The sequence below is a fragment of the Chiloscyllium plagiosum genome, chromosome 24 (genome assembly GCF_004010195.1).
Source record: "Chiloscyllium plagiosum isolate BGI_BamShark_2017 chromosome 24, ASM401019v2, whole genome shotgun sequence".
Lineage (NCBI taxonomy): Eukaryota > Metazoa > Chordata > Chondrichthyes > Orectolobiformes > Hemiscylliidae > Chiloscyllium > Chiloscyllium plagiosum.
In genome coordinates, this window is record NC_057733.1 from 342,345 (window position 1) to 361,857 (window position 19,513).

Here is a 19,513-nt window from a genome sequence, read left to right on the forward strand (position 1 = left end):
TGCGCTTTTCCAGCAACACATTTTCAGCTCTGATCTCCAGCATCTGCAGTCCTCACTTTCTCAACCAAGTTTGGTTCCCATGGGAATGGCCTCAACCGGGACCTTGGGTTCATGTCACATTACAGGTGACCCCGCTGCACGATACACTCTCTCACACACACTCTTACATACTCACATACCCACTGGTTAGCACTGCTACCTCATCGCACCAGGAACCCAGGTTCCATTCCAGCTTTGGGTGACTGTCTGCGTGGAGTTAGCACATTCTCCCCGTTTCTGTGTTGGTTTCCTCCGGGTGGTCTGGTTTCCTCCCACAGTCCAAAGATGTGCAGATTTGGTGAATTAACCATGCTAAATTGCCCATAGCGTTCAGGGATGTATAGATTAGGTGCATTACTCATGGGAAATGTAGGGTTAAAGGGTAGGGGAATGAGTCTGGATGGGATACTCTTTGGAGGGTCAGTGTGGATTTGTTGAGTCTAATGGCCTGTTTCCATACTGCAGGGATTCTAAGTAATCCTAAGTAAAAATATAAATCCAATTCGTAAAGATATTCCTACCGTTACGGGCAGAAAAGGTGCTAATCTCTGTCTTGGGGACAGTAAAGATGCTCATCATTGTCTGGTGCAAATAAAGGGGCTAATTTCTATCCTGAGGACAGAAAAGATGCTCCTCCCTCATGCCTCGGTAGGTGCCTTTATTCAACTGTAATACCGTTACCTCTGATTCTACCTTCTCCCTCTCAAATTGCAGAGTAAATTCAATCATATTATGTTACAAATCATACAACACCAGGTTATAGTCCAACAGGTTTAATTGGAGGCACTAACCTTCGGAGTGACGCTCCTTCATCAGGTGGTCATCCTTCATCAACCATCTGATGAAGGAACGGCGCTCCAAAGGCTAGTGCTTCCAATTAATCCTGCTGGACTATAGCCTAGTGTTGTGTGATTTGTAACTTTGTACACCCCAGTCCAACAGTGGCATCTCCAAATTAATCATATTGTGATCACTGCCTCCTCAGGTTTCCTTATCAAGGTTGTCCCATTGCACAACACTAAATCCAGTATTGCCTGTTCTCTAGTGGGCTCCACCACAAGCAGCTCCAAAAAGCCATCTTGTAGACATTCCACAAATTCTTTTTCTTGCAATCCACAATCAACCTGATTTTCCCAGTCCACCCAAATATTGAAATCCCACATGATCCCTGTAACTTCGCCTTTCCTACACATCTCTTCTATCTCTTGGTAAATCCCAGCTCCTGACTACTGTTATGAGGCCTGTATAATAACTCCAACTGTTTTTTTTTTTAACCTTTGCAGTTCCTCAATTCTACACCATCTGACCACACTTTGTTTTTTACTATTCGTTTAATTTTATTTCTTACTAATAAGGCAACCCCACCTCCTCTGCCCACCAGCCTATCTTTTCAATAGGATGTATATTCTTGGGTATTCAGCTCCCAATCCTGATTCCCTTGCAGCCATGTCTCTGTAATGCCTACAACATCATACCTGCCAATTTCGATCTGCACCACAAGCTCATTTGCCTTCTTTGTACTGTGGGCATTCAGATATAACACCTTCAATCCTGTATTAACCATCCCTCTTCTCATTGGTATTTGTTTGTCCAGTGATTGCTAACCCTTTCCAAACACTGTCCTATTTGTGTCTGTGCTGGAGACTTTAATAACCTCTCCTGAGTTCTCATTTCTTTCATATTTTTCCACGCAAGGTCCAACTTTACAGTTCTTCATGTTATGTGCTCCATAATGGGCTTGGTGATCAAACCTGTAGTCCCCTTTGTCACACCACAGCCAGAATGAAAGTTGCTACTCTGTGGCGCCCTCTTGCATTGACTGACACCCTTTTTTTATTTCAAAAATATACTTTAATCATAAAATACTTTGATGATCTGTACAACTGGACATGCCATACATATGTAAACATTCCATTTCTTTGCATACCGAAACAGAGTAATCATTCCTATTTACAGGTCTGTACGATTACATTTTTAGCTGAGGCATCAGCAGAGCCCACTGCGTGGGCCCCCTGTTCTTCTTTAGGCAGGCAGATGTTACATGGTGGTCTTTCCCAACCGCGCCTTGGCAGCAGTTGCCCCAAGCTTCAGCGCGTCCCTTAACACGTAGTCCTGGACCTTGGAATATGCCAATCTGCAACACTCAGTTGGGGTCAACTCCTTCAGCTGGAAGATCAACAGGTTTTGGACCGCCCAGAGAGCGTCCTTCACCGAGTTGATGATCCTCCAGGCACAGTTGATGTTCGTCTCGGTGTGCGTCCCGGGGAACAGGCCGTACAGCACGGAGTCCCGCGTCATGGCGCTGCTCGGGACGAACCTCGACAAACACCACTGCATTCCTCTCCAGACTTCTTCTGCATAGGCACATTCCAGAAGGAGGTGTGTAACAGTCTCGTTTCCCCCCCCCCCCGCCGCAACTGCTTCGAGGGCATCGTGTGGTGTGGCTGAGAGTCCGGGCGTGCATAAATGATCTCACAGGCAGAGCCCTGGTGCTTGGTGCTTGTTGGAAAGTTCTGGCGATGAGGCATTCTGCCAACTGGCTTTGACAGTCTGCTCAGGGAACCGCTCGATAGGATCCGCCCTTTCCTTTTCCCGAAGGGTCTCAAGGACACTGCGTGCTGACCACTTCCTGATGGACTTGTGATCAAAGGTGTTTTTTTTTCATAAACTTCTCCACAAAGGACAGGTGATACGGAACGGTCCAACTACTCGGAGCGTTCCATGGCAGCGAGGCCAGGCCCATCCTTCGCAACACCGGGGACAGGTAGAACCTCAGTATGTAGTGACACTTGGTGTTTGCGTACCGCGGATTCACGCACAGCTTGATGCTGAGGTGTGGTATCCCACACTCTTGCAGAAACAGGATGTCAGCTTTAACGTTGGCCAGGAAGGCCATCGTAGAAACACATCGCGTAGCCGATTTGATGCTACGCACATTGTTGCTGGCAATTTTTAATCCCATTTTCACAGTTTACGAGGTTAACAGTGTCCATTTGCTGCTGGTCTTGCCCCTCTGGGGTAGCTATGTGCATCCCTGTGGTGACGGCAAACTGCTGGACCCTCCCAGGGCTGAGGTAGCTGTCCGGCTCCACGCTGGGGCCATTTCCCCGCTCTGGTGTCTTCGGGTCGGACCCAGGATCCGCATCGTCTAGTTCTCCATCTGACAGCGGGGCTGTCACAGGACCGCTGCTCCCAGTTACCTGGAGCTGTGGGCCGGTGGTACCTCTCGGTTCTCACCGCGTGGGGGGAGGCCTTTACCCATCCCCTCAGAGGGATCGTCTTTTCCTGCTTGGGCGGTGCTGCCCTCCTTTTTCCCCACGGCGCTCTGTCTCTTCCTCTGGTGACGACCCTTGACTGACACCCTTGCCACTATGAGTCTTCCCTGAAACTTGTCAATGCAGATGCCACTGAGGCTGCCAGGTACTCCACAGACTCAAACTTCACTCCACCATGACAAATCCACATCAGACCCACCTTGCTGATACAGTCACTGCTGATATTGCCAGGTCTCGTACTGAGCCCAAATTCGCCTCCACCGCCACCTCCATGGATCTGCACTGGATTAATTATCGCTACCTTCTCTCTTCATCTCCAAAGACAGTCCCAGAGATAGAAGTGTTAAATCCTGTGAAGTGGACAGTGGAGATGCTAATCATTTTCCTGCAGAAACAACAAACCAATCCCAGCACTGGGGGCAGAATGATGCTGATTCATGTCAGGGGACAGTAATTCTGCTAAACCTGGTCCTGTGGAAAGGAAACTTGCTAACCTTTGTCTGTGGACTATAAAGGTGGTTATCCCAACCTTGGGACAGTAAAAAATTTAATCCCCGTCCTGTGGACAGTAAATGCGCCAGTTACTCTTCAGTGGATACTAAAAAGATTTGCGGAAACAAAGGATTTATTTCTTTTTGAGGACAAATAAGGTGCTAATTCCTGCCCCGAGACATTAAATAACCCTTGCACTGGGCCAGTAAAAGCTCTAATTTTTTATTTTAGACAGTTAAATTGCAAATCACTCCCCTGAGAACGGTAAAGATAATAATTGCCGTACTTTGGTCAGGAAAAGCACAACGAGATGCCAGTCGGGTAACACTTCAGCGGCCTCGGATCTTGCGGTGACCATCCTCCAACTACATTCTCAAGAAAACTCAGCTTTTTAAACAATAGGTGTGAAATCCAAGGCGGACTTCGGGACAACCAACAAAGCAAAGTGGCTGAGCAGAAGCTAATAGCAAAGTTCTGTACCCATGGGAATGGTCTCAACCGACCTTGGGTTCATGTCACACTACAGGTGATCCCATTGCACGATACACTCACACACCCATGCAGACCCTCTCACTCACATGCACCCTCTCACACATACCACATCACACACACACTTAACAAAGCTTACACACATCATGTGTACTCACACCCACATTCACATGCACACTCAATCTATCACTCCGACATGTGCACACATATAAGCTTATGGGGTGAATTTGTTTTTGCATAATTACATTTTATTTTGCTCTGAAACTGCATAAATCCATGTAGAGCTATACAGAGGGTTTGTCAGTCTGACATAGCAGTGGGACACAGACAGACTTCACACCTATTGTTTAAAAAGCTGAGCTATCTTGAGAATGTAATTTAAAAGAAGTTCTGTGACTTACATATCAAAGAACAGAAACCAGCATATCCCACTATAAAAGACGAAAGTTTTAATTTAAAAATGTTTACTGTATCACATTTCCATGACAGTGGACTCCTTTGGCTATACATTCTGTGAGCATGATAATAACCTGTACAACCACCTGATGAAGGAGCAGTGCTTCGTAAGCTATTGCTTCCAAATAAACCTGTTGGACTATAATAGGTGTTGCGGGATTTTTAACTTGCCTCACACCAGCACCTTCAAGTCACCAGGCTGCAGGAACATCAATCACGCCTCGGGGGCTCCGTGATTGACTGTTGTCTGGCCCAATTGGAAGAGAAGGCTGGTGACCCTCCAACCAATAGGTGTAACCAAGGGATGGGTCTAGCCGTAGCGTCACGTGACCATGCTCTTAGGGTTGAGCCTATGTGTGGCTGAATAAGGGGGATAAAGGAATTGGTCAAAAACAGAGGAGGGAAATGGTGATCGAGTGGACATAAACACCCGACATAGATTCTCAGACTCGAATTCGTGTCACGTTTGCAGCACACGGAAAATGTCTGCAGGCCTTACGCAGTGACAGCTGAAGGTGACCGCCGCCATTGTTATTGTACGTGAGAGGCGTGCCTCATGGAGCATGCGCAGTTGGACGCACGCCGGTCTTTAACTGTGATAGGGGATTAGAAGGCCAAAGATTTAAGATAGCAAACTCACACCAACCAACTGTTTTCTTTTTAATTTCTACCTTGTATTGACAGTGAGGTTTTGTTTTTGTAAACTTCTTTTACAGGGTATAATTTAGATAGATTTGCAAAATTAAATTAAAAAAAAACAAGCATCATCTGAGGCAGTCACTCAATCAGGATTTGACATTATCCGTCTTTCACCATGAAAGGATTAAGGTTTGTTCTATCTCTCACACTTTTGAGGAAACCCGAAACGTTAACTCTGATTTCACAGATGCTGCCAGACATTTCCAATATTTTGAAATGTTGAAGTTGAAAATGAAGATGTGGATTTATAAAATGAGTTTGCTGAATCTGGAACTTTTGTATGCCACTGGGCCACTGGACAGAGTGGTGTTAGTGATAGGATGATAGAATAGAACTAAAATCCCTACAGTGTGGAAGAAGGCCATTTGGCCCAACAAGTCCTCTGAAGAGTATCCCACCCAGGCTCACTCCCTATACAGGGAGAACTACCGATTTGGATCCATAAGGAGAGGTTGAATAGGCTAGGGCTGTTTTCCTTTGAGTGTTGGATGCTGAGGGGTGACCTTTATAGAGGTTTATAAAATCAAGAGGAGCATGGATAGGTTAAATAGACAAAGTCTCTTCCCTGGGTTGGGGAATCCAGAACTAGAGCGCATAGGTTTAGGATGAGAGAGGGAAGATATAAAAGGGACCTAAGGGGCAACACTTCCACGCAGAGGGTGGTATGTGTATGGAATGAGCTGCCAGAGGAAGTGGTGGATGCTAATACAATTACAACGTTTAAGAGTCATCTAGATGGGTATATGAATAGGAAGGGTTTGGAGGGATATAGGCCAGGTGCTGACAGGTGGGTCTAGATTAGATTGGGATATCTGTTTGGCATGGACGAGTTGGATCGAAGAATCTCTTTTTGTGCTGTACAGCTCAATGACTCTACATTTCCCCTGACTAATGCACCTAACCCACACGTCCCTGTACACTATGGGCAATTTAGCATGGCCAATTCACCTAGCCTGCATGTCTTAGGACTGAGAGAGGAAACTAGAGCAGCTCGGGGGAGAATGTGCAAAAACTACACAGTCGCCTGAGGCTGGAATCTAACCCGGGTCCCTGGTGCTGTGAGGCAACAGTGCTTACCACTGAGCCACCGTTCTGCAATGACACAAAGTGTGCATAAGGGAAAATTTTGGATTATCTTTGTTTTTATAGATGGGAGACTATGGGAGCTCAGAAACGAAGGTATCAGTATTGTGAAGTCTAGTAACAGTAACAGCATTTCAAAACTGGTTTAGCTGAGGTAAATGCAATTTTAGGCAATATTTTCAGAGGTGGATTCACCCTATGAGACATGCTGTTTTTAACGCCACCCTCTCATTCTGTTTCACTCCTATCATGGTGTCCCGAGTCTTCTGTAGGTCCAGACTGCAGGGAGTTTCCTCCTCTGAAAGTCATTAGTGAATTAGTTGGGTTTTCATGACAATCCAGCAGTTTCCATGATCACTTTTTTTCCTCATCCCTCAAATTACCAGATTTATTCTTCTTAGTTTTACTAACTGCCTCATTTTTGGATTGTGTCTCACTCCAGTTTTTTTTGTTTTACTTTAATGAACTAGCCTGTATTGAAAGGAGGAAACAGGTGTCACATCAGGACCTGAATACATTGAATTTGAACATGGAAGGAAAAACCATACATGGGAAGAAACCATACAGATGCTCTGTGTGTGGGCGAGGCTTCAACCATTCATCTGGTCTGTCGAGACATAAGCTCAGTCACACTGGAGAAAAACCGTGGAAATGTAGAGATTGTGGCAAGGCATTTACATCCCCCTCTGACCTGGAAAGGCATCGGCGGAGTCACACTGGGGAGAGGCCTTTTTCATGCTCTGTGTGTGGGAAAGGATTCAATCAGTTGTCCAACTTGCTGCAACACCAGCGAGTTCACACCGGGGAGAGACCTTTTAAATGCCCAGACTGTGGGAAGTGTTTTAAAAGTGCTGGAGAACTGATGTCCCATCAACGTGTTCACACTGACGAAAGACCGTTCAGATGCTCTCACTGTGACACTCAGTTCAAGTACTCATCTGACCTCACTGTCCACCAGCGAGTTCACACTGGGGAGAAACCATTCACCTGCTGTGAGTGTGGGAAGACATTCTCTCAGTTATATAACTTGTTGACACACCAGCGAGTTCACAGTGATGACAGACCTTTTAAGTGTTCTGACTGTGGTAAGTGCTTTAAATGTTCAGGGAATCTGATAACACATCAACGTGTTCACAGTGATGCGCGACCTTTTAAATGTCTGGACTGTGGAAAGTGCTTTAAAAGCTCTGGAGAACTGATGTCGCATCAACGTGCTCACACTGATGAGAGACCATTCAGATGCTCACATTGTGGGATCGGGTTCAAGAAATCATATAACCTCACTGTACACCAGCGACTTCACACTGGGGAAAAGCCATTCACCTGCTCAGAGTGTGGAAAAGGATTCACTCAGTTATACAATCTGCAGACACACCAGCGAGTTCACACAGGAGCACGACCATTCACCTGCCCCGAGTGTGGGAAGGGATTTACTCAGTCAGCCCACTTGGTCAGACACCAACAAGTGCACAAAAAAATATATTGATTGGATTTTACTGTGAATTATCATCCAGGACAAAACTATGTCCTGGTGTTTGTGTCTGCTGATATTAATGAACTACAGTTTAGTCGAGTGTTAATATTCTGAATAAATTAAAATAAATTAGCTGTGTGTTAACCACACAATGGGTTGAACCTTTCTGATTATCTATATCACAGGTTCCTTGTGAATTGCTCTCCGTCTCCTCTCTCTCTTCCATTGTCACTCCAACAGTGAAACATGTTTGTCACAAAGATTCAGATAATCCAATCCTCTGCCTTTGCTACTTTGTTTCCACTAATTCACTTGGCCAAACTCTCTAATGTTCTAATGTGCAGAACCCTGTGACTACTACTACTTTTAGTTTCTCCCAGCTGCTTGAATGTCTTTTTCCAAGACAGTTGTCAAGAAGAGAAGTAGAAGTGGGTGTGAGGGAATGACATCAGTGCTCTCTGTCTTCCCAGTATTGAACTGGAGAAAATTGTTCCGCATTCACCACTAGATATAAATGTCATATGTCATTTTGTCCAAGAAATGCAACTCCTGCTCCAAATAAACTATTACTCTCACAAGTCCCCACATATACTGATATTCTTAATGATACACTCTCTCATGCATCCCTTTCCCCTTCAAATCTGCTACCTTTAGTCCCTCCTTGATAAAGAAACCCTTGACTGCCACTCTATCCTTGCAACAACTGCCCATCTAAGTTCTGAGCAATGAAGGCAAGCGTGGCAAACATCTTCTTAGTCATCCTTACTACAAGTGATGCAAATTTCAAAAATTTGTACACATGAGCCCCTTAGTCTGTCTGTTCTACTCTACTACCCAGGGTCTTACCATTGATTTTAAGTCCTGCTCTTGTTTGTTTTACCAAAATGCAATACCTCACATTTATCTAAATTAAACTCCATCTGCCTCTCCTCAGTCCATTGATCCAATTGATCAAAATCTCTGTAATCTTAGATAACCTTCTTCACAGTCCACTACACCACCAATTTTGGTGTCATCCACAGGCTTAAAAAATGCTTCCGAAATTCTCATCCAAATCATTTGTGTGGGGGGACAAAAGTTCCTGCCTCTCATGTCTCCTTTAAACTTACCGACTTACCTTAAACCTACATCTCCGTTTTGAAATTTCTACCTGGGGAAATAAGACTCTAACTATCCATGATTTTGTAAACTTCAGAGGTTGTGTTCCTTCCTTTGTTATTTAAGTGAAAACAAACGTAAGTGTGTCCAACTTTTCCTCACAGTTATCATCCAAACCAGGCAACATCCTGACAAACTGTTTGCATACCCTCTCTAAAGTCCACAATCCTTCTGGTGTTGTTTTGACCACAATATTCCAAATGTAGCATAACTAAAGTTTTCATACTCTATGCCACCTCGACCACTTTATCCACTTGTATTGCCACTTCCAGGGAACTGTGGACCTGTATGCCTAGATCTTTCTGTATGCTGTGGTTCTGTTCGCCGAGCTGGAAGTTTTTGTTGCAAACGTTTCGTCCCCTGTCTACTGTGGTGTTTCCTCCGGCATTTATAGTAGCCTGTCCCTGCCGCTTCCGGTTGTCAGTTTCAGCTATCCGCTGTAGTGGCAGGTATATTGGGTCCAGTTCTATGTGTTTGTTGATGGAGTTTGTGGATGAGTGCCATGCTTCTAGGAATTCCCTGGCTGTTCTTTGTTTCGCTTGCCCTATAATGGTAGTGTTGTCCCAGTCAAATTCATGTTGCTTGTCATCTGCGTGTGTGGCTACTAAGGATAGCTGCTCGTGTCGTTTCGTGGCTAGTTGATGTTCGTGGATGCGGATCGTTAGCTGTCTTCCTGTTTGTCCTATATAGTGTGTTGTGCAGTCCTTGCATGGGATTTTGTACACTACATTAGTTTTGCTCATGCTGGGTATCGGGTCCTTCGTTTTGGTGAGTTGTTGTCTGAGAGTGGCTGTTGGTTTGTGTGCTGTTATAAGTCCTAGTGGTCGCAGTAGTCTGGCTGTCATTTCAGAGATGTTCTTGATGTATGGTAGTGTGGCTAGACCTTTGGGTTGCGGCATGTCCTCGTTCTGTTGTCTTTCCCTTAGGCATCTGTTGATGAAATTGCGCGGATATCCGTTTTTTGCGAATACCTTGTATAGGTGTTCCTCTTCCTCTTTTTGCAGTTCTGGTGTGCTGCAGTGTGTTGTGGCCCTTTTGAATAGTGGCCTTGATGCAACTTCGTTTGTGTGTATTGGGATGGTTGCTTTCATAGTTCAGGACTTGGTCTGTGTGTGTGGCTTTCCTGTGTACCTTAGTGGTGAATTCTTTCTGTATGTTGATGCTATATAGGGTTCTACCATTTTCTGTAGACATTCCTCCTGCATTAGATCTCCCAAAATATATCATCTCGCATTTGAATTAAACTCCAGCTGCCATTTCTCCGCCCAAGTCTCTAGCCTGTTGTATTCTCTTGCAATCCTCACTATCTGTAGCTTCCCAAATCTTTGTGTTGTTTGCATAACTTACACCCACATTTTTGTCTAAATGATTTTAAATGATTTATTTTTATATATACTCTATATTTTGTTTATATAAATATGACAATACAGGTTCCAGCACTAATCCCTGCAGAACAGCATTAGTCACACATTTGCAATCTGAAGAGCACCATTCCACCACTGCTTTGTCTTCTGTGAGTAAGCCAGTTCTGTATCCGTTTTTCCAGCTCATCACAGATCCTGAATACTTTTTGTATTCACCTACCATGAGGGACCTTGTCAAAGACATTACTAAAGTCCATGTAGACAACATCTTCTGCCCTGCTCTCCTCAATCATCATTCTCACTTCCTCAAAATAAAGCTCAGTCAAGTTTGAGACATGACGTACCCGAATAAAATCATGTTGCCATTCTTTAATAAGCCCATAATTTTCCAAATGTGTGTAAATACCAACCTTAAGAATCTTCTCCAATTATTATCTACCATTGACGAATGGCTCACCAGCCTGTAATTTCCCTTCTTATGCCTGTTGCTCCTCTTGCACAAAGGAACAATGTGACTATTTTCCATCCTCCAGGACCGGATCTCTCCTGCGACGAAAGAGGGCACAAAAATTATATACAAGGTCCCAGAAATTTTTTCATCTTCCTCCCTCAGCATTCTGGGATAGATCCCATCAGGTCCTGGGGTCTTGTCTAACATAATGCTTTTAAATATCTCTTTTTAATACAGATATGCCCTAGAATATCAACATATATCTCCCATGACTCACTATCCACCATGCCCTTCTCCTTTACAAATATCATTGCAAGGTATTTGTGAAAGACAATACCCACATCCTCTGGCTGCATAGATAAATTTCCTCCTTTGGACAGCAAAGAGGTTACCTCAGATTACACAGGATCTTGACCAGATGGGCCAATGGGCTGAGAAGTGGCAGATGGAGTTTAATTCAGATAAATGCGAGGTGCTGCATCTTGGGGAAGCAAATCTTAGCAGGACTTATACACTTAATGGTAAGGTCCTAGGGAGTGTTGCTGAACATAGAGACCTTGGAGTGCAGGTTCATAGCTCCTTGAAAGTGGAGTTGCAGGTCGATAGATAGTGAAGAATGCGTTTGATATGCTTTCCTTTATTGGTTAGAGTATTGAGTACAGGAGTTGGGAGGTCATGTTGCGGCTGTACAGGACATTGATTAGGCCACTGTTGGAATATTGCATAGAGTTCTGGTCTTCTTCCTATCGGAAAGATGTTGTGAAACCTGAAAGGGTTCAGAAAGGATTTACAAGGATGTTGCCAGGGTTGGAGGATTTGAGCTATAGGGAGAGGCTGAACAGGTTGGGGCTGTTTTCCCTGGAGCATCAGAGGCTGAGGGGTGACCTTACCCTTATAGAGGTTTACAGAATTATGAGGGGCATGGATAGGATAAATAGGCAAAGTCTTTTACTTTGGGTCGGGGAGTCCAGAACTAGAGGGCATAGGTTTAGGGTGAGAGGGGAAAGATATGGAGCAACTTTTTCACGCAGAGGGTAGTATGTGTATGGAATGAGCTGCCAGAGGAAGTGGTGGAGGCTGGTACGATTGCAACATTGAAGAGGCATTTGGATGGGTATATGAATAGGAAGGGTTTGGAGAGATATGGGCCGGGTGCTGGCATGTGGGACTAGATTTGGTTGGGATATCTGGACGGGTTGGACCGAAGTGTCTGTTTCCATGCTGTACATCTCTATGATTCTGAGGGTATGTACCATTTCCCTAACTACCATTTTGCACCTTATGTGTCTATAAAACACCTTGGGATTTTCCTTAATGCTGTTTCCAAAGGCATTTCATGGCCCCTTTTACCCCTCCTTATTTTTTGTTTGAGTTCTTTCTTGCAAATTTTGTACATTTTGAGAGCTCTGTCTTCAGATTCCTAAACCTTACATGTGCCTTCTTATGGTTTTTGACTAAGCTTACAATTACTTGAGTCATCCAAGGTTCTTGGATCTTGCCTTATCGATTTTCACCGATTCTGAACACTAACTGGCCCTTAAAAGATTTCCACATGACAAATGTGGATTTACCCTTAAACAGGTGCCCTTAATCCACATTCCCCAGTTCCTGTTGTGGCTAGCCTTTCCCAATTTTAATACTTTCACCTGCGGACTATTTTTGACCTAATCCATACGTAATTTAAAACTTGCAGATTTATGGTCACTGTTCATGGAATGCTTCCCCCACTGAAACTTTGATCACGTGACCCGGTTCATTCCCCAGTACCATATCTAGTTTGGTGCCTTTCCCAGACAGATTGTTTCAAAACACTACCCTGGATGCAGCCACCAAATTCAACCTTCCCATCTGAGTACCTGGTACAAGGCAAGTGCCAGTCAATGAGGGGAAGTTAAACTGCCCCACCACCACAACACTTTTTTTTACATTATTCCATGATCTGTCAACACATCTATTCCTCTCTTCCCCCATTGGCTGTTGGGAGACCTGCAATACAATTCTATCAAATTCTATTCCTGAGTTCCATCTATATTGGTGGCTGGATAAGCCCTCCAAGATGTCCTCCCTTAGTACATGTTATATGAATTAAGTTCATAGAGTCATGGAGACGTGCAGCACAGAAGCAGACCCTTTGTTCCAACTTCTCTATACCAACTAGATTTCCTAAATTAATCTAGTCCCATTTGCCAGCTAAACCTTTTTTATTTATATGACCATACAGATGCCTCTTAAATGTTGTTGTACCATCCTCCACTTCCTCTGGCAGCTTGTTCCATACATGCACCACCTTCTGTGCATAAAAGTTGCCCTTTCGGTCCATTTTAAATCTTTAACCTTAAACCTATGCCTTCTAATTTTGGACTTCACAAATATGCAGCAAAGACCTTGGATATTCATTCTAATCGTGCCCTTCATGATTTTATAAACTTCTTTAAAGGTCACCCCTCAGCCTCCAGTGCTCCAGAAAAATAGTCCCAGCCTATTTAGTCTTTCCGTACAGCTCAAATCTCCAAATCTAGCAACATCTTTGTAAATCTTTTCTAAACCCTTTCAAGTTTCAGAACATCATTTCTATAGCAGGGAGACCAAAATTGAATGCAATATTCTAGAAGTGGCCTAACCAATGTCTTGTACAGCCCCAACATGACCTCCCAACTCCTATACTCAGTGCACTAACCAATAAAGACAGGCATACAGACACAATCTCCACACAGACTGACAACCAAATCCAGACAGCTGGCACTGCAAGCCAACCACTGAGCTACGTTGCCACCCACCATGTTCAAATAACATAGTACTTTTTCATTTATTCTGAGAGTCTGCAGGTTCACAATAGCTGTGCTGAAATTGTTGCCACAATAGTGGCAAAATCCTACATCAGAACATGATTGAGAAACATTGCAAACATTCATTTACATTTCATACAAGGCCTAGAAGACTCCACAATTCATCATTTCCAATCCTATGTTTGAGGCTTTACTAATTTTTTTCACTGTTCTACTGTTCAAATCATGATCTGAAATTGAAAAATACCTTGCAACAAGCCATAAAACCATACAGGGCCAGGACCTGCTTCTGTCATTTTACAAGGTCATTATTGTGTTTCAACTCTTTAACTCTTAATTCTGATCCAATATATTTGGTACAATGTTCCTTGGTTGATTCAATCTCAATTCTTTTCTCCCTTCCCCAGTAGAATTACTGTTCTTACCCCTTTTAGATAACTGCATGGAGAATTTCTTAACTCATTAATGCACTGCCAGTCCAGTTTAATACTTTGATTAAATTCCTGCTGTTGACCTGCTACCTTTTGTAAACATTGATTAGATTAGATTTCCTACAGTGTGGAAACAGGCCGTTCGGCCCAACAAGTCCACACCAACCCACCAAAGAGTAACCCACTTCCCTCCCACTAACGCATCTGACACTGTGGGCAATTTCGCACAGCCAATTCACCTAATTTGCACATCTTTGGATTGTGGGAGGAAACTCACGCAGACACCGAGAGAATGTGCAAACTCCACACAGACAGTCGCCCGAGGCTGGAGTCAAACCTGGGACCCTTGTGCTATGAGGCAGCAGTACTAACCACTGAGCCACCATGCCGCCCCAATCATTGTATAGAAATCATAGAAGCCCTGCAGTGTGGAGTAGCCATTTAGCCCATCGAGCCCACACTGACCCTCTGAAGAGCATCCTACATAACCCAGCCCCCTACTCTATCCCTATACCCTTGCATTTCCCATGGTCAATTCACCTAACCTGCACATCTCTAGACACTATGTGCAATATAGCATGGCCAATCCATCTAACCTGCACAACTTTGAACTGTGGGAGGAAACTGGTGCACCCAGAGAGATGTGGAAGATGTGTAAACTCCACACAGATAGTTTCAAGCGCAGAATCAAACTCAGTCCTGGTGCTGTGAGGCAGCACTGCTAACCGCTGAGCCACCATGCCACGGTGTGGTAAACTCTATCCCAACGCACCTAGCATCTTCAGCAGCATTCAGAGCCAAATGTATCTTAACCCTCATAGCAACATAGCCATTCAGCCACTCAAACCTTTTCCACATTCAAAGAAATCATTGTTGTTTCGTGGTCTAACTCCATGTACCTGCCTTTGACCCGTTTCCCTTAATACCTTCACTGAACAAAAATTTAATCTCTCTCAGACATAAAATTAACTGATCCAGCATCCACTACCATTTGTGGAAAAGAGTTCCAAACCTGTACAATCTTTTGTATGTAGAAGTGCTGAACTCTCAACTTTTAAAAATCCACTATATTGAAAATGGAAACTTATTGAATAAGGCCAACTGTTATCTTCCGGTCCTGATCTCAGTGCAGAAGGTGGCCAGTGGCATCATTGTGCCTGGCCTGGCTCTATGAAAGTCTTTGAGGAGAAAGTGAGGTCTGCAGATGCTGGAGATCAAAGTTGAAACTTTATTGCTGGAACAGCACAGCAGGTCAGGCAGCATCCAGGGAACAGGAGATTCGACGTTTCGGGCACAGGCCCTTCTTCAGGAATGAGCAGAGAGTGTTCAGCAGGAGAAGATAAAAGGTAGGGAGGAGGGACTTGGAGGAGGGGCGTTGGAAATGTGATAGGTGGAAAGAGGTCAAGGTGAGGGTGATAGGTAGGATGGAGGCGGAGAGGTCAAGAAGAAGACTGCAGGTCAGGAAGGCGGTGCCGTGCTGTCTTCTTCTTGACCTCTCCGCCTCCACCCTACTCCGACCTATCACCTTCACCTTTACCTCTTTCCACCTATCACATTTCCAACGCCCCTCCTCCCAGTCCCTCCTCCCTACCTTTTATCTTCTCCTGCTGAACACTCTCTGCTCATTCCTGAAGAAGGGCCTGTGCCTGAAACGTCGAATCTCCTGTTCCCTGGATGCTGCCTGACCTGCTGTGCTGTTCCAGCAATAAAGTTTTATCTATGAAAGTCTTATCCATTTATTTTCCATTCCCCTCCATTTTCCCCATAGCCAAGGACTATCTTAACAAAATGAAGTCATTCATCTTGCTTACAGTCTACTAAATTCCATCTGCACCCTGTCGAAGGTGTTGGTACCCTTCCTTACTTCAGTATGGAGCCCAGAATTTTCCACAATACTCAATTTGACCTCACCAGTATTTTAGAAACTGTTTAGCATAACTTCCTTGCTTTTATAGTTTCTGCAAATATTTGTAGGGTCAAGTTTACCTTTAAATAGCTTTCTCAGCTTTACCTTGCTAAATAGAACATTGTTATTTCTGAGCCCTTTTAAAATTCTAACATTCAATTTGTATAATTACTCCTCATTCTTCCCACTACTTCTCTTCCTCAAATTTCATCTAATCTGTGTCTATCAGTTAGCTTATTTATGCCCTCCTAAAGTGTTACTATCCTAACTGTTTGTTACATTTCTGAGCTTTATACTATCTGCAATCTGTACTATCCCTGTGTTATCAAGCCCAGGATGTTAATCTATAATTAAAAAGATCAATACTAATCCCTATGGATACACCTTCCTCCCATCTGAAAAACTTCAGTGCTTCTCCCAGCTTTCTGTTCTTTAGCGAATGTCACAAGCTTTAATTTCAGAGGCTTCAATTTTGATTCTATCAAATGTTTCTTGTGGGCCCCAGCTAAAGTTGTGTTTTGTAACTTCTCCATTCCATTTTCCTTCTTTAATGTATATTCAGTATCTTAACAGGCATTTTATTTTTTCCCTCCACCTCTTACTCACTACCTTGGGAAAGGTTCATGATCCATTCTGTTCAACCATTATGACTGTAATACCAAGCTTTATTCCTTCCCAGGTTGGTCAGCTTCTCTACTTTCAGAATTGTTCAACGCACAACAAAATTGAAGTGTTTTGTTTTGGTTTGGTGAGAAATTATTCATCTGCCATGAAGACTTGACCTCTAGAATTAGCCAAGCTGTTATAGCCAGATTACAAAACTGACTATCTACCTGATAGACCAAAACACAGCGAGGGCTTATACCGTTCTCTCGCACACACAAAAAAGATCTAATCCAATCAATTACTTATCCCATCAATCTACTATCAATGTGATGTTACCTAGGGCTGCCCTAACTTTGAGGTCACTAATTATTCTATCACAGTACACAATATCAAGTCCGCTATAACCTTGTAATGCAGTGGCAGTTTCTGAGCCAGGTAACTTAGGTTTAAGTTCCACCTGCTCCGGAGGAATGTAATAACATCCATGAATAGATTAATTTGGAAAAAATATATAAAATATATATTTTATATAATGCTATCTTGTTGGTTCTAGAATGTGGTGCTCTAAGAAATTATCTTGAATGATAAGACCTCCTCATCCTGCCTACAGTGTCTGTCAGATTTTTCTATCTTGTACGCAGATTAAAGCACCCATGATTGGTGCCATCTCCTTATAAGTACCCAATATTTATTCTTGCACCTTTGTCCCATATGGTGGAGTTCTGTACACCACTTCCACTAGTGACGTATTTCCCCTACATTCCTCTTCTCCATCCACACTGATTCAACATCCTGATCTCCTGAAAGAAGGTCATTCTACTATTGTATAAATGTCATCCATGATTAACAGTGTTACACTCCACTGTGACATAGTTTGTTATTTTTCTTGAATTCAACTTGATTGAGGATGACCATCTGTTTGAAACAAAGCTAAGCTTAGGAGGGGAATCAGAGTTAATGTTTCAGGTCAAGTGATCCTTCCTCAGAACGGATGGTAGCTAGCAAAATGTCAGTTTATATGCAGATGATAGGCTGGGGGCAGGGGATAAGGAGTAAATGATAGGTGAAGACAGAGGCCAAAGAGAGAGAAGAACAGTTGGACAGACGAAGGTGTGGATGACAACCTGGCTAGGAAGGTGAATCGCTGTTAATGGAGACTGTTAGTGGCTAACAATGGGTTGTGTGTAATAGACTATCAGATAACAAGGCCTGGTATGTCAGTAATGGGAGAGATTCCTGATGAAGGGCTTTTACCTGAAACGTCGATTTTCATGGCCCTCGGATGCTGCCTGACCCGCTGTGCTTTTCCAGCACCACTGTAATCTTGACTTTGATCTCCAGCATCGGCAGTCCTCACTTTCACCTAGACATCCTAAGGCACCAAGTGTCAGCACAGGAATTATAATGAAAATAGGCATAAGCAGAATAGATTAACAAGACAGTGGCGAGATTATTTCTGTACACCCTGGCCCCATTATCTCACTTGACACGTAAACCATTCCATCTGAAGACTACACTTGGTCTCAACACACATGTACAATACCACAAAAGGTCAAGGCAAAATTAACACAAGCAGCTCAGTATATGAGTGAGACAAAAAAAACTGCAGATGCTGAATTCCAAGGTAGAAAAGCAGGAGGCTGGAAGAACACAGCAAGTTGGGCAGCATCAGGAGGTGGAGAAGTCAACATTTCAGGTGTAACTCTTCTTTAGGACTCAAATGGGTGTAAGGGGAGCTGCAGATAAGGGGAGTAGGGGGGGCAAGGTGGTGAGGTGGGTTTAGGTGAACACAGAGGGTACGACATGGTTGGTCGATGGGAGGAATGAGTCGGGTTGGTGGCTAGAAAGAAGGGTCGATGAAAGGAATGGAAGGGAGTTGGGTGATGAGATGGGAGGTTATATGAAATTGGAGAACTGGGCAAACGTAGTCACAGAACTATACAGCATGGAAACACACCCTTTGGTCCAGCTCATTCATGCTGACCAGACATCTTAAACTAATTTAGACCCATTCACCAGTGTTGTGCCTGCCACACAGCGTGTTCAACTCATATATCTAGCAAAGAAACTGAGTGTCAACTCTTCATAGTAATAAACAATAATATTTATTTATTTAACACAATTAATGCTATAACAACAAAATACATGATAAACTAACAATTTATACTATAAATCTAAACAACTATCTTGAGCTTTAACTTTGAATGATCATATACCACCATTCTAGATCGTGGCCTTGATCCATGTGGCAATGATCGTCTGGTCATCTTCTCCTGGGATCTCCCTGGGATCATCTGGTCCCAGGAATGTCTTCTCTTCATAGTGTTTGGTCTTGAGTTACTGCTCCTCAGGGTGATGTTGCAGTGATTTATATACTTAGTAGCTGTTCCGGCCATTTTGGGAGGGTCTTTAGTGTCTTCCAATAAATTAATCAGGGCTCAACCATCCCGATCAATCGGACACAACCAGGCATGTCGATGGCAGGGTAGTCCTTGGGGATCCATTTCTGGAGATGTTAGGTTCGCATAAGTCAGGTAGCCCTCTCCAAATAAGGGTATGAGACATCCCTGTATCTAGCAAAGAACTTGAGGTTCCAATTGTCCTGGAGATGGCATTTAGGTTGATTCTATTCAATTCCAAATTCGAGTGCATATTGTATTGTCTGCATCAGTTGCATATTGTCTGTATGTAACTGCAGCCTGTCTGGATTCTGCAGCATGTTTATTAGCACAGTCACTTTGGTGCAGGCTTGTCTCTATTTTCCAGCGTGCCTTATTTATTGTCTGTTTCTCATAAATCCATCA

General features: G+C 43.6%; 1 protein-coding gene and 1 long non-coding RNA gene across 4 annotated transcripts; one reads left to right on the forward strand and one right to left on the reverse strand.

The window, feature by feature from the left end:
• Positions 1-3,103: 3,103 nt before the first annotated feature.
• LOC122561942 lies at positions 3,104-17,997 on the reverse strand. The gene is made up of 3 exons (XR_006315165.1): positions 17,964-17,997; positions 10,940-11,075; positions 3,104-3,664 (listed from the first exon to the last, which is right to left on the reverse strand). It is a non-coding gene; the product is annotated as an uncharacterized LOC122561942 (long non-coding RNA).
• zgc:174268 (uncharacterized protein LOC100001296 homolog) lies at positions 4,740-8,156 on the forward strand. 3 transcript variants are annotated; one of them, XM_043714268.1, is made up of 2 exons: positions 4,740-5,287; positions 7,004-8,156. In XM_043714268.1, the coding sequence occupies exon 2, from the start codon at positions 7,063-7,065 to the stop codon at positions 8,017-8,019; it is 957 nt and encodes a 318-aa protein (XP_043570203.1). In that variant the 5' UTR covers positions 4,740-5,287; positions 7,004-7,062; the 3' UTR covers positions 8,020-8,156. The 3 variants fall into 3 exon arrangements, with proteins under 3 accessions (XP_043570203.1, XP_043570204.1, XP_043570202.1); XM_043714269.1 differs by having other exon boundaries at positions 4,740-5,266; XM_043714267.1 differs by lacking the exon at positions 4,740-5,287 and adding an exon at positions 5,294-5,579.
• Positions 17,998-19,513: the final 1,516 nt, after the last annotated feature.

What these genes read in the sequence shown, in the direction of transcription:
- zgc:174268 (XM_043714268.1), top strand. Translation starts at nt 7,063, where the DNA reads ATGGAAGGAAAAACCATACATGGGAAGAAACCATACAGATGCTCTGTG.